Source organism: Struthio camelus, chromosome 2, assembly GCF_040807025.1.
Source record: "Struthio camelus isolate bStrCam1 chromosome 2, bStrCam1.hap1, whole genome shotgun sequence".
Lineage (NCBI taxonomy): Eukaryota > Metazoa > Chordata > Aves > Struthioniformes > Struthionidae > Struthio > Struthio camelus.
In genome coordinates, this window is record NC_090943.1 from 122397052 (window position 1) to 122412125 (window position 15074).

Sequence of the window (15074 nt, forward strand, 5' to 3'; positions counted from 1 at the left end):
TAGGCAAATGAAAGGCAGGAGTAGGGGAAAGTTGGATTCTTTTGCTCATCAGACTTCTGTTCAGAAGTATATGGGAGAAGATTTTGTGCTGTAGAAACCTATTAAAGCCCTAACAAGAAAATGCATCTATAGTTAAAATAACTTTCATGTGACTTTGGAATATCACTCAAGGCATTTTCTTATAACTTCAGCCTTTGCCTATTGCCAGCCAGAAGTCAGCGAAGAGATCCCGTCTTCACCTAAGAATGGCATGTCTGGCCTACCCTGTTTCAAGAGTTATTTAAGCTATACAGTATTTTCTGAAAATAAGTTTGCCAGACCTTCTCACAGTACCTTTCCAGAGTGGTGCTTTTAATTTTTTAAAATAAAAGGAGCTTCAGACTGTAACATTTATACAGACAAGTGGAAGCACTCAAAGATCGATTCTGGGTTGGTCCTAAATTCTTGAACCTGCCATAGGACCCTAATCGTTTTGTGAAGCAATAAAGCTTTCTCTCTTGATGATTTAAATTTATATCTGAAAATAACTTGAATTGTTCCACTACAGAAGTTCTACAAAAACCTTTCTGATATAAGGTTCATTCAATATTTTAACTTAAATGATTTTAAAAAAACGAGGGGGGGAAAGCTGAGGTATACAAGCTATTTGCTTAATGTGAGCTTTGTTGTGATTATAGCTAGTCTGAGTTATGGTAGGCCTAAGTGTGTCAGCCGTGAGTTTTTATTTTTAGCATTCAGTTCAAAACTGCTACAACAGAATCTGGCTAGCACAGAAGTGTTAAGAGCTAGAGCTCTACCACTGCTCCTTAGAGATACAGCATCCTCTCCACTAACTAGATAAGTACTGTATAGTAGAACTGATTCAAAGGGCGAGATCTGGGTTGGTTCTTTAGTGTACTAAACAGGGAGCATTTGTCCCTTATTCTTAAGGGAACTTAGTAAAAGAAAAATGAAAGTCAAGTTTAAGCTAATACAGTGGTTCTGAAAACTCCTGTTAGTAGGATACAGATCTCCTTTAGTGATTGAGCTTGTTTATAGTATGAGTCAGTATTCAGCTTCACTCAGCATTCGCTGCTACCTGATGAATTGCAACTTTAGAACATCTCAGTTAATCTGTGACTTTCTGTGGACTCGGAAAGGAGCCTTGACTTTTTTGCCTTCTGAATATTGTTGCCGATAAAATCCTACTGTGGTAGGAGCAGTGGGTGGGGATGGGGAAGGGAGGGCTTGTATAAGGAATATACAGTCCCAGTTTACCTCAGTCCTTGGTTTCCAAGCTTGCTTAAAATTTCACTTCTAATATTTCCTCTCATGCAAAGGCTCTGTGTGCCTAGCATCTGAGGCATTGGTTAAGGCAATGATGAGAGGCACTTCACTGAATTGTGAAAGTTTTTCTTCTTTCCCCATCCGCTCCTACACTAGATGTGTGTTGTACGGAGGTAGCTTTCAAAATATAAGAATGTGGCCGTTTGATTAAGATAGGCTTTTTCTTTGTTTTCATTCTGAATGAAGCATAACATCTTTTTCTCTTTAGTAAAGATGACGATGATATCAATGATGTGACTTCTATGGCTGGGGTCAATCTTAATGAGGAGAATGCATGCATTTTGGCAACAAATTCTGAACTCGTTGGTACAGTGATGCGTTCATGTGCAGATGAACCTTTTCTCTCCTCAGAAGCTCTTCAGAAGATGATCTTGAACATAGGTGAGAACAAATAAGTAACTGATATGTATGGATGTAGTATTTTCTTGTCTGTTTTATCAGCCAGCCTCTGGTCCTTAAAGAAGGAGGAAGAGCCATTACGATCTACCACCTTGACTCATGACCAATCTATACTAAGCTTTTGCTTGACCTTCCAAGAAAGATATGTGCTCTAACTTAGTTAACTATCATCCATGCAATGCAGATACAGTAAACATCTCAAAGACTTACAGAAAATGTACTTCTAGAATAACGGTCTGGTTGTTCAGTTAAAATCGAAAGTACAAGCCTGGCTGTTTCATGACTTCCATGCTAGCTGTTTTGTGTTAATAATATGATAGCTTTAGTTCATGTTGTAAATGAAGAGTGTTTTGATTGCAAGGAAAGGAATATTGTCAAGGAGTACAGTAATTCAGAAAATAAAAGCTTCTGTTCTTGAACTGAGATCTCCCTTTGGTTTAGGAAGTGTATATCAAGGAAGGTTTTGAGAGGTTTGAATTATTTTTATTGTTTTGTTTTAAACTGACTTATTTCAGGTGTTCTAATAGACAAGTGGAGAACTGCTGGGGAAGTCTTGAAAGATGCTTGAGCAAAATAAACTTTGCACTGAGATAAAGCACAGCCTTAGACAGGAAGGAACCTTAATATTTACTGGGTGAGATCAAATTGTGGGAGCATTTTAATCATCTCTGGGATAACATCATAGATTCTTCTTGAGAGATTGCTATTCTAACTGAAAATGAATAATAAAGGCAAATTGCATAGGGTGTGCTGTTTATCCATTCTTAACGCTCAGCTTAGCGATAAATACTAAAATGGATTTTAAGTGCATACTGTATATTGCATCATAAAGTATTACAGCTACTGTAAGTGCAGCGAGGGCAAGAAGATGAGCTGCTGCTAGGTACTATATCTGAAGTCTGCAAAACGGCTGTAGTCGCTATTGTCCAGGTATCTTGGCTGACCTGCGCTGGAGAGATTGATTGTGTCAGCCTCGAGAATGCTTCTCCATCGGCTGTCTGCGACTGTGAGAAGGTTGCAGAGGTGACGCCTAGCTCTGGGCATAGGGTCCAGACAGCTTTGCCCAGAGCTGTCGCCAGCCTTGATAGCAGCTGTTGAAATGCAGAGAGGCAGCAGTGCGCGTTGGGGAATGGAGAGGAGTGGCAGCTGGAGAGAAGGGGTCGAAGGCGATGGCATGACGACCCCAGTTGGAGTAGATCTGTATTTTCCAAGTTGCTACCTAGGGATTGTTGGGTCAGTCTGCCATATGCTGGTTGGTTGAGGTAAGTGAGAAGGGGGCCTGTGTCTGTATGCCTGGAGTGTGCTGCAAAAACTATCCCTGTTCACTGAATAAATGTCATGAGTTGTTAACAAGCACGGTGTCAAGCAGGGCAAAATGTAATTCTCTATTTTTTTAATTACTGAAATTAACAGAATATGCCACTAATTTCTACAGCTACCATTTCTACCCCTCCCTGAACATGAAGCTTGATTTGTGTTCTTATTAACTTTGTCCTATAAATGACCTTGCGAGGAGAGTGATTCTAGAGGCTAAGTGAAACAATGTCTATATTTTCTGAAGCTCCAGGCTAAGTTTTATTAATGTAATGTCTAAGATCTTTGAAGTTGTGACTTTACCAGGAAAATCATAATCTCCAAACCTTTATTCATAATGGGTATGACTTCCAGGGGGAACAGAATACCTGCTGTGCTAATTATTTCAATTATCAGCTACTACTAAAACATGTAATGGATTTTCTCTGCTTCTACAGGTAAAAGGCATGACATTATGGAACTTAACTCTGATGTTGTGAACTTGATCTCCCATGCTACACAGGAGAGATTACGAGGGCTTCTAGAAAAGCTAACTGTAATTGCTCAGCACAGAGTATCAACCCATAAGGTAAAGGAAATCATTAAGCAAGCTTTGTGCCAAAGTTTTTTTTTGTGCTTTGCAGCCTTGAAGGTAAACTTCTTCCATGTATAGGCACATCATATATAATATGTACGTTTTCGGTATCTACCAAAAGCTGGTTTTGTTATAACTATTTATAGTCTCTAACTACAACTGCTCCTTATTTTCCTTTTGACTTGGTAGGCACCCCTAAAACTAGAAATACAATACAAATAAATGCATGCATTTTTCCTATTGCATAGAAATGGTGATTTTACTGCAAAAATCCCTGTCACCTGGTAGACGTAGAACTGTTTCTGAATGCTCTCTGTGATCATTTCTCTGTTTACTAGAGACTAGCATGCACTTTATGCATTTGCTTTTAGTAGAGCTGCAGTACTGGTTCAGAAAGCCTTGAAAACTGAAAAAGTCCTTTTTTTAGTATCAAACTTTTTTTTTTTAAGAATTGGAAGTTAGAAATAATATGTCAACTGTGTGAGTTTGGTTTTTTACAGAAACTTTATCCATACAATGCAATATAATAGGAGCAACTGATGGATTAGAAGTTACTCTTCAACAGACTTATAGCTCTTTAAATATAGGAGAAGCAGTACTGAAGAACAGAAAAATGTTTGGAAACCTCCAAGTATTTACAGTGAGTCTGGGGAAGGTGGTATAAAGAAGATATGGGAAGAAAAAAAATCCAATATGGAAAAAGCATAGTGTTCCATGAATAGTCTGAACTTGTACACATTCTGTGTTGTCTCCCCAAAGTGGGAGATCTGATAAAGCTCATGAGCAGAAGTGAAGCATAAGCTGCAGTCTTGAGGAACTGCTAGGGCTTTGTCTTGCAAATGTCAAAGACAGCAAGCAAGTATTTTTGAACAGTGGATTTTCAGTATGACTGATTTATTTCTTGTTGAACTAAAGCGATGGTAAAACTGATCGGTTTTTGGGCTGACTGATGTGCCAGAAGCAAAGGTAGGAAGATTGTAAGGCTGCAACGAACTTTATTTTCCTATTTTCTCTCTCTCTCAAAAAAAAAAAAGCTACAATGGTTGAAAATGAGTATAATATCTTATAGTATCATCTTTCCAGTAGGAAGGTAGGAGTATATCATACAGGAGTGTCCTACAGGATTGCACTTCTGAGCGGTCCCACATGAGTAATGTTACTGTGATAGATTTCTAAAAGCTTGTGAGCATGTAACTTTAAAAGCAGAGCACTGTAAGTCTGTAGAGCCCTATTATGTGTTTATATAGCCCTATATTCCATTGCCCCCAGTTCCTCCTCTTTTCCCTCTGGGCTCCTTTGCAGTTTGGACTCCTGTGTTGTTCAGAGAATTGTCCAAAGACTTTACAAGAGGATTGGATGGTTGCCCTATGCTGGTTTTTATTGGCTCATCTTTGTTACACACACACACACACACACGCATGCACGCATACTCACCCACTAGTACGATAGGCTTAATGAAAATAAGGCAGCTATTATTCGGGTAGAAGCTGATGGAAAAAAGATAGTAATTCATGTGATAATACTCAGGAAACTTTTCTCTGGTTTATTGAGCTCATGCCTAGCAGCTTTCATCTGACAGCCTGTAAGAGAGAAAGTGCCTGCAGGGCAAGGCTTTTGACACTGTCTCCCATCACATCCTCCTAGGTAAGCTCAGGAAGTGTGGGCTAGATGAGTGGACAGTGAAGTGGCTTGAGAACTGGCTGGATGGCCGAGCTCAGAGGGTTGTGGTGAATGGCGCAGAGTCAAGTTGGAGGCCTGTGGCTAGTGCTGTCCCCCAGGGGTCAGTCCTGGGCCCAGTCTTGTTCAATATATTCATCAGTGACCTGGAGGAAGGCACAGAGTGCACCCTCAGCAAGTTTGCTGATGATACTAAACTGGGGGGAGTGGCTGACACACCAGAAGACTGTGCTGCCATTCAGAGGGACCTGGACAGGCTGGAGAGCTGGGCGGAGAGGAACCTCCTGAAGTTCAACAAAGGCAAGTGCAAGGTCCCGCACCTAGGCAGGAATAACCCCATGCACCAGTACAGGCTGGGGGTTGACCTGCTGGAAAGTAGCTCTGCAGAGAAGGCCCTGGGAGTCCTGGTGGACACCAAATTGACCGTGAGCCAGCAGTGTGTCCTTGTGGCCAAGGCGGCCAATGGTCTCCTGGGGTGCATTAGGCAGAGTGTTGCCAGCAGGTGGAGGGAGGTGATCCTGCCCCTCTCCTCAGCCCTGGGGAGGCCTCCCCTGGAGTCCTGTGTCCAGTTGTGTGCTCCCCAGTACAAGAGAGACATGGCACTCCTGGAGAGAGTCCAGCGGAGGGCTACCAAGATGATGAGGGGACTTGGAGCATCTCTCCTCTGAAGAAAGGCTGAGGGAGCTGGGCCTGTTCAGTCTGGAGAAGAGAAGACTGAGAGGGGAATCTCATCAACATGTACAAGTATCTGAAGGGAGGCTGTCAAGAGGATGAGGCCAGTCTCTTCTCCGTGGTGCCCAGCAACAGGACAAGAGGCAACGGGCGGAAACTGAAACACAGGAAGTTCCATCTGAACATGAGGAAAAACTTCTTTCCTGTGAGGGTGACAGAGCACTGGAGCAGGTTGCCCAGAGAGGTGGTGGAGTATTCGCTGGAGATATTCAAAACCCGTCTGGATGTGATCCTGGGCAATATGCTCTAGAGGACCCTGCTTGAGCAGGGAGGCTGGACTAGATGATCTCCAGAGGTCCCTTCCAACCTAAACGATTCTGTGATTCTGTAAAAGCCTACCAACATGTACATCCCTACTTTTACCCTCTTTTGCTATATGTTAAAAGTTGAATAACGGGAGGTTACTAACTTCCATCAATTTGTGTAAAACTAGCATGGTGGTCTCACTATAACAAGGAATAGGCTTTTGAACTGTTGTAAGCTGATGACTGTCTTGCAGTTCTTGTTGCAATGCACTTATTTAGGGCTGGTAAGACCACAAAGGTGATTAGCTAGTTGATTTTGTTCAGCTGCATCCTCCCCTCCTATATTTTGGAGAACTGCTGAGGTAGCATATTCATGTGACATAGCATGATAGCCAAGAGCAGAGTTGCTAATGACAATTAGACGATACAGTGATTGAGAATGTTCTTGGTGTATTTGGGTTCTGCATAGCACAAGACTATTGTTTCATGTTTCTATGGTTAGGATCCATGAACACATGATTTCGAGAGTCATGGTGTTGTGGTATGTGGTATTGCATGTTTGCTCAATGTGCAGGAGCAATAAAAAATGGAAACCCTAAATTGTTCTGTGACTATGGCAACACAGAGTGGCAGCTCCATAGGTAAATGTTTGCATTTACCCCTTAACACAAAGAGGGTAAGCCCTTCCAGGTTGCCAGCCTCCCCGCTCTCAGTCAAACTGCGGAGTGCTGAAGTAACTTAGCAGAGGTTAAGAGGGTTTTTCTGTTTTTAATTTAGTTTAGGAATTGAATATAAATGACCAAAGCCCAATAGGTTCCTCCATAATAGCTAAGCCACTGTAACTCTCTGTAGTTCATGCCCTTTGTCCTCAGCAAGATAGTTCAATATGACTTAAATGGCTCTTCCACCTTCTGGCCTGGTGGACTGAGCTAGAATGAGCTTCCATATGTGTGTGTTTTTGTGCTCCTGGACATGGGATACACTCTTGGTGCTAAACAGCAACTGCCTTAGTCAGATTTCTGATTCGTTTACAAAGATGTGACAATCTAGAAAAGGAATGTCAGACTGTGGACAAGGCATGCAGCTGCTCTTAAACTTAACAGGTTTTTTCTCACTGAAGACAACATACTGGGGAATGCTTTGCTGTTCAGTGCTGCATATGTTTCAAATATGTGTAAACTTGAAGTTAAAATTTTGATGGTGCGAGTTGGCCATGCTGCAGGGTGTAACTGTAGAGAAAAGCGTTGAGCATGTAGATTCCTTCAGAGAGGAAGAAAGTGTGGTGGAAGGAATTTCTATGACAAGATTGTATAGATGCACTAGTGTGCTATTGTTGTATGGAAATAATAGCTTCTTTCAAGATGGTGAAAAATCTTTTTTTTCAGTGAATTCTAGCTTAGTTAAAATAAAAAGGATTCTTAACTATCAGCTACACAAGTTCAGTCTTGGCACATACAAATCTAAGTGTACTCTCTATATTGTGGCTACTTGCTTTATGAGTGACTTAAATTCTGTCCTCAATTACATTTGCATAACTTCATTTTTTACTGGGATTGTACTGTTGTAGCTGGGGACAGTTTAGTCTTAGAAAAGGAAGTTAAGTTATATGAACGAAACTGAATCCAGCTTGCTTCCTTGTAACTGTTATGGCTATGAATTATAAGCAGGTATGAAACACTTTTTGTCTAAGCAGTTACAGTGCTAACTGATCATGGAGAACAGGTCTATTGAGTAGATAGGTGAAAATATAACTGCAGGTATTCTTCTCTTAAAGACCTGATTTTGGGCATCTTCAGCTGTTGTTAATGAACTGAAATAGTGTAATGCACACTATTTCCTGTCTCATGATACTGCTTATGATACTGTGCTGGTTGGGTCACTGGCATGCCTAATTGACACAGGGTCTTTGATTTGATTGTAAAATGTAAGTATTTAACTCTGACTTTTGGCATTCCGAAATGAAATATTTTTCAGCCTTGAAAAATAATCTTCTGGTAATATGACTTTCTTCTTTGTCCCTTTAAAAGGATTGCAGCATGATGGTGGACTATAAACTGCAGCTTCAGAACAAATTGTGCTAATGTTCTGAGACTGATTCAGGAAGTACCATGTTTTGTGGATAGCAGTAGAAAATGTAGAGCAGAAACATGGTGGGGGAAAGGTGTGTTCTCTGCAGAACCACAGACTCTCCCTGGGAAGGAAGTCTCTCCTTGGTTACAACACAAAGTGTGATCTGAGCCACAGCTGGTTATATGTGACAATGTGGTGGCTCATTGAAAAGGACCAAAGCTCATACGAGAGGGATTGATTTCATACTTTAGCTGGGTTGTGAGATTTCAGCTTGGGAGACAACAGCGTCGGACAACATGACTTTTACTTTCCCTGCTGCTTTTAAAAATGGATTGCTGGGTCTGGGAAGAAGAGTATGAATATAGGGTATTTGAAAACTAAAACTAGGAAACTGAAGTCACTGATAGTTCATATACTTAAAATATACCCATGCAATATGCCGTTCTTATTCCAGAATAATTGCATATCACAATCGCTTTATTAATGTAGATTGTGAGACTGGAGTAGCATAGAAGAAAGGGCTCCTGAAAATATACACTGTATTTGGCTGATAAAAGTCGAAAAACAAACTCCTCAATAAGAGGAGCTCACAAAGTGAGAGAAAGGAGAAGACCCAAGGATGTGAGCTAGAAGAAGGTGTTACAAACAGAGGGCAGCAAAGTGACTCTTCTAGAATGGGCTTGCTGCCTTGTTTTGCCTAATGTCTTTTAGCCAATGCACGATTTAACAAACAAAAACAAGGAAAAACTGTTTAGAAGAGCAGAAGTAGTAAAAATTAGCTTTTTGTTGCTATGGGCTGTATCTAAGCTCTTTCCTTTCTCTGCCTTCTTTCCCAGCTATGTAAAGTAAAATTAGTGCACAATCAGACTTTTCAATGAGGATGAAATAATAGTGCAAATCAGTAGTTTATGCTAAAAGGACCTTGGTCATCTTTTAATGCATGCATGTCCCATTATTGTTGGAACTAATCACTGATGTTCACTGGCATAGCTCTGAGCCGAGGGTTGGACCAGATGACTTCCATGGGTCCCCTTTCAGCATAAATTATTCTATGATTTGAAGGCATCCACTGAGGCAAGAGTGTATGTTCCTAAAGTTATAAACAGTATCTAATGCATCATCTCACTTCCTTTCTCCCCTCCCCCAAACTCAAGAAGCATGTTGGCTAGTTATAAGACAGCAAAGAAACAACACCCTCCCACCAAATAAACCCCCCCCCCTCTTTTGGGATGACGCTTCATTCAAATTCTGGAGTAAATGACTGAAACTAGAACATTAAACTCTACGAATCTGCAGTCCAGATCTTAATTTTTCTTCCTCCTCATATTCTTTTCCCTTTGGATGTGAGGGTCTCCTGTTTTTCAGTCCCTCGTTTTTCTGCTTAACAGTCTGCCTAGAAAAGTCTTGTATGCATGTTTGCTAGATATGAGCATGCTGTTTAAAACAAAGATTTGAGCCTTTTGTAAGAGCGATATTTTAGTGAATAGATAGTAGAACTAGATTCTGAAAACATCACTTGTTCAATAACCACTGACAAGATACAGACCTCAAGAAACATGGTTTGTTGGAGAGGAGATATGTATATGTATACCTACTATCTGAAGTTTTTCTTAAACAGCCTACTTATCTTTTCAGCTTTGAAAAGATAATGCTATACTTCTTGAATTCTTCTCATTGAGTTTATTTGACCCCATGTAGCTTTTTAGTGGTGTATGTAGAAGCCTGCTTGTCTATAAAAAGGTCTCTTTCCAGGGGAGTGATAAGTACATCATATCTAGTGACACTAGAGCACAGCTGAGATTTCTGGAAAAGCTTGATCACCTGGAAAAGCAAAGAAAGGATGAAGAGGAACGTGAAATATTGCTACGAGCAGCTAAGGTAAGAAGTCCTTGCGTTCCAAGGAAGAAGTGGTGCTCTTTAGATTGGTGAGCATCTGCTGGTTTCTCCAATATCTACTTTAAATAAAGTAACTGTTAATTTTACAACTAGAAAACTTTGTTTAGGATGGCTCAGGCCATACAGAAAATGCTTTGAGCTTTTTGTATTCTTTTAAAGACGATGAGAGTTCTTTCAAATGAGTGGTAGGAGTGATCTCTTCTTTTGAGATCCTTCCTGCTGGTGGGGGTGAAAGAAAAGTAGTCTATTTACATAGTCTTAAACTTCCTTTCTGTCTCTTTATTTCTGGTACTAAAACAGTTATGTCTCTCTCCATATCTGTGCATGACGTTGTTTCAAAATATGAATTCACTGTGCTTGTTAAAGTTGGAGTCTCATGAGATCCAAGGCCCTGCTATGGGTATTTGTCTGTACTGAGATCAGAGAGCTAACCTACTTCTAGCTGGTAGCCTAGCCCTTGAGAATCTCTATTTAGCCACTTTTGGTAAGGAGAAAGCATCCCTCCTCACCCTTACCTCAAAAACAGAAAAGAAAAAGATTAGTAAATGTTGCACCATAAGATGCAACTTGATCTTCTGTCTGTTTTACATTTTTTTGTTTTGCTTTCACATTGAATTCTGGAGTCACTTGGGCAGAAGGGTAATCTGGACTTGAAAGAATCCTGTTATACTTGCGCAAGTGCAGCTTTTCTTTTTTTTTTTTCTCTGGACTTCCTGTCCCTTTTAAGTGTCTGCTACTGACATGAACAACATCATGCCTAGGCTGGACCTGACTGACAGTGTTAGCATCATTTTCAGCTTAATCTTCCTTCAGGCTATAACAGAGGCAGCCAGCCCAGATGGGGGTGGGGGGGTGTATGTTGGGGGGGGAGGGAAGCCAGTCTGGATTGAGGCATTTGCCCCTGGAGCTAAATCTTTCAATCACAAGAGAAAATTGTTATTTATTAAATATTTAACGGATGCTGTGGTGTTTGGATGCTAGTAATTTCTATTCAATTTTTTTCTTCTTCCTTTGGTAGAGTCGCTCCAATAAAGAAGATCCAGAGCAACTACGTTTAAAGCAGAAAGCAAAAGAGGTAGGACTTCCAAGTTACCATGCCTGCCTTTGTGTGTTGAGAGAAGGTTGGCAGCCCTGTCCTGGCAATTAGGTCAGGGTTTATTTTGCTGTTGCATACCATTTGCAGAGGCCTTGGGGAAGGACAGGAACTGCTGCAGGCAAGGGCAGTACTTCAAATGAGGTCAATGAATTATGAGCTCGTTTTTTAACATTTTATTTTCATAGTTTAGTCCTGTCTAGAAATGGTTCTTTGTAAACTACAGCAGCACACTTGGTAGGAATATAATGTGGGATTAGAAAAAAAAGAAACTTTTGAGATTTAGCATCTGGGACTGTACAATAGGCTACATTTTTCCAGGGTAATTGTTCGTTTTGTAAATCTGATACTGCTTATAATTCTTTGGCTGGGAGGCGGTACTGGGATTTAGTTTTAAATGGAAAACGCCTCTGGCTTTTAATTTTCTGGGCCCAGCAGTTTTCTGTTCTGGAATGGAGCCCTTGTTTCACACAGTTCATGTTTAGCTGCAGGGGTTTTAGTTTATAGCTTAGACTGGTTAAGCTTTTACTCCCAGAGGCCTCTGCATAGCAACTGTAGAAATCAACAAATAAGTTCATTTATGTCTGCAGCCTCCTCTCAGTAGCTGACTTTTTACATTTCCCAATATCCATTTCCTGACTTTTCTAGCCTGAGAGAAAAAAGCTCCACTAATTGGAGCTTATTTTAATTGAGCCTTAATATTGGATCTCACTGGAGTTGCCCCCAGAGCTACTGGGAACAGAATGAAATGAAAGTACCTAAGGTTGAAGATGTGTGTGTGTGTGTGTGAAATTTTTCACTTGACCTACAGATTCTTTTCCCTGCTGAATAAATCATCAAGCCTGTTCACATTTCTGATTAAGGATCTGACAGCAGACGATAATAAAGACAATTGAGGTGTGAGACGTGTGATACGGAGCTGAAGAAATTGGTTTCTATAGTTACTTGACTGATTTCATGCAATTTTTAAGGATCTTTGTGCTAAATGAGAATGATTTTCTGAGCAACCTTTTTCCTTAACTGTGCCTCTTGAACTATGAAATTTGTTGTTGCTTAACATTGCTGCACTTGGCTCCTAGGTGCCAGCAGCAGCAGCAGGTTATTTATGAATGCTTTAAAGGCCCTTATTGTTTGGATTAATGTAGGAGCTGAGGCAAAACAAATGGAAATCCAGTAAAATAGTCTTAGAATCAATGCTCTGGATTTGATTTCTGGAAAGTAGAAGAAATTCATAAAATGAGAAAAGAAGGAACCTGCTTTACTATCCATCTTTTAGTTCATTTTTCCTTTCTTACAAGTCTTTTCTTATTTTTCCATGCTTATAATTTGAGAGTACAGAAGTTGCCTTAAAGCCCTTCCCAGTTTGCCTCTCGTGTCACCAGGATCAACAATCATTGGGTGAATGCTGATTTGTCTTGTTTTGTAGGTAGTTTTACCTCTGCATTGTCTAATTTTTTTTCTAGACGTTTTCTTTTATTAAAACACTGCAGATCTTTACGTGATTCATTTGTGTAACTTCTCTCTTTCCCTTTGAACAATAGTGTATTGGAACTTGAAAAATCTTCTGTAAATTAGATATTTAGAATAGAGAAGTTAGGTGTGTCTTTTTTCCCTTTTTCTTTCTTTTTTTTTAATTGGCTAATACTGTTAGCAAGGTCTCTTTAAAAGTGGCTTACAGGTTTATGAATAAGGAGCCAACAGAGTGGAGAAGGCTATCTGAGTTTAGTGCTTAGTGTTCTATTAAATACATGAGTTCACATCCTTTAGTACATCTTACCTTCTTCCAGATTAACACAGCCTTCATTACACTTGTCTTGCATTTCCATCCATTCCTTACTATTCCCTGAATGACTGTCTCCAACTGCTTCATCAAAAGAAAAGGAAGCAGATCAGCCTCTTTGGATAATGCAGATCGTTGTGGTGTTATGCGTTGCCTTCTGTTCTGTTTTGTTCTCCTAAGAATGAGGCAACCAGCACTTCAAGATTTCAGTTACAGCACAGGCAGCTAACCTTCTGTGCCATGTATCGTCTTCTGTACAAGTCCATCTTGAGCTTGAGTTTAAATGAGCCCAAACATAGCTGGTCAGTTTGGAAATAAACCTTATTGACAGTTTGGAAATAAATGATCAGCTCACATTTACACTTAAAAAATGGAAACCTGAGCAGAGCCTAGAATAAGAACAAAGTAAAAATCAACAGCTATCCCAAGGCTGAAACTGGTAACTCAGAAGCACAGTGTACATTGAGATGAAAGCCTGAAAAGGCTCGCTATTGTCTTTTTTACTTGTCAAGTTGTGAGTGTAGCCTGCTCCTAAGGAACCAAACTCCTGGGGAATGTTGATATCTCTGTCAACTGGAATTGGATCGTTTCCTGATCATTCTGGCTGAGTATCCATTGGAAAGACTAATCTGATTTGTCTCCTTGTAGTTCTTTAAGAAAGAAAATAATATGGATCTTCCTTCCTCCAAGCTGGCTTTTATGTGTTAATGGTGACCTGCTGGAAGAAGGGAAAGGGTGAGGGGGTAATGGCCCTGGAGATCTTGAGTATGTTCCCTAGCAATGTTTCCCAAAATGCAGGATGTACATCATAAAAATGAATACTTATAAATCCAGGATGTGCTGTCACCCTGCAGCTGGAGGCAACATCTTAAAATTGCTGGAAGTACATCTAGAGACTTGGCAATGGATCCTTTTATCCAAAAGGCTATACATAATCGCTGTGACCTTTTTGTCCGTTTTTGCATGACCTATTACTTCAAACTTCCCCTATGCTAACAGTCACTTATTTTCCTTTGTTCTTAGTCTATGTAGCTTGCTATGAATTAGGTCTTTATTTACTTCCCCCTTTCACCTGCTTCAGCAAATTGTACCTACAGAAAATGCATTCCTTCTGAGACAGCTGCTAGGCTTGCCTGAAGCTGCTCCTTTATCCACTCAAGAATTTTGTCCTTGCTCACCTCATAGGCCAGCCTTTTGTATAACAGCATTCCCGAAGCCTGGGCAAATTGCCCCTGCCTTTCATTCAGCCTAATCTGCCGCTTCTGACTAAGGGTACAGTCCTAGTGTTATCACTGATGCTTTTACTTTAAACCTTAACTTCCTTAGATGCTTTCTGCCACTCCCTGTTCTACTTTCAACTATACTTTTAGTTATAAGGAAAATGTTCAGCTGATGTGTTTCCTGTAGCTGTGTTGAGAGTTTGTTTATCTCTAGCCTCATTTCTCTTCTGAGATTACCTTACTTAAAATGAGTTGGTATAGGACACTATAAAATAAGCAGGCATGCCGTGTAAACAGAACATGACAGAAGGTGTGTGAAAATGTCAGTATGTGGCAGTGTATGTTGTGAACTTAAATCTAAACTCCGGTCTTTCGTACTTCGTCTCTCGCATCCTCAAAACTGAGTGCGCTTGTAGTAACTACACAGTAGTAACTACTTTTCAGAAAGTTTGGCGTTGAGACTGGGCAGACCTTTCAAACAGTGTGCTGCTTGACGTTGAACAGGCCAGCAGATATCATATAGCATTTTAGCTTATTCCACAGGAGTTGCCTTCATCTAGGATCTTATTGTGTGATACACAGCATCTATCAGTGAGAGAGGTGAGGAGCTGCCTTTTTAAAAATCGGAAGGAGCGTGTAGAGTTCCTGATGGACAGCAAACTTGCCTGCCCTCTTCCTTGCTGCTCCAGTAACTCAGTCACTTACGACTACACAGGTCTTCCTAGGCTCTTGATCCTGTCACCTTGAC

General features: G+C 40.5%; 1 protein-coding gene across 2 annotated transcripts in view; it reads left to right on the plus strand.

The window, feature by feature from the left end:
* Positions 1–15074, plus strand: part of TAF4B (TATA-box binding protein associated factor 4b) — a 97680-nt gene that overhangs the window by 39045 nt on the left and 43561 nt on the right. For both annotated transcript variants that reach the window (XM_068932410.1, XM_068932409.1), the window contains exons 10-13: positions 1535–1707; positions 3477–3607; positions 10090–10215; positions 11252–11308. In XM_068932410.1, coding sequence (XP_068788511.1) covers positions 1535–1707; positions 3477–3607; positions 10090–10215; positions 11252–11308 — 487 coding nt within the window. The remainder of the gene's footprint in view (positions 1–1534; positions 1708–3476; positions 3608–10089; positions 10216–11251; positions 11309–15074) is intronic.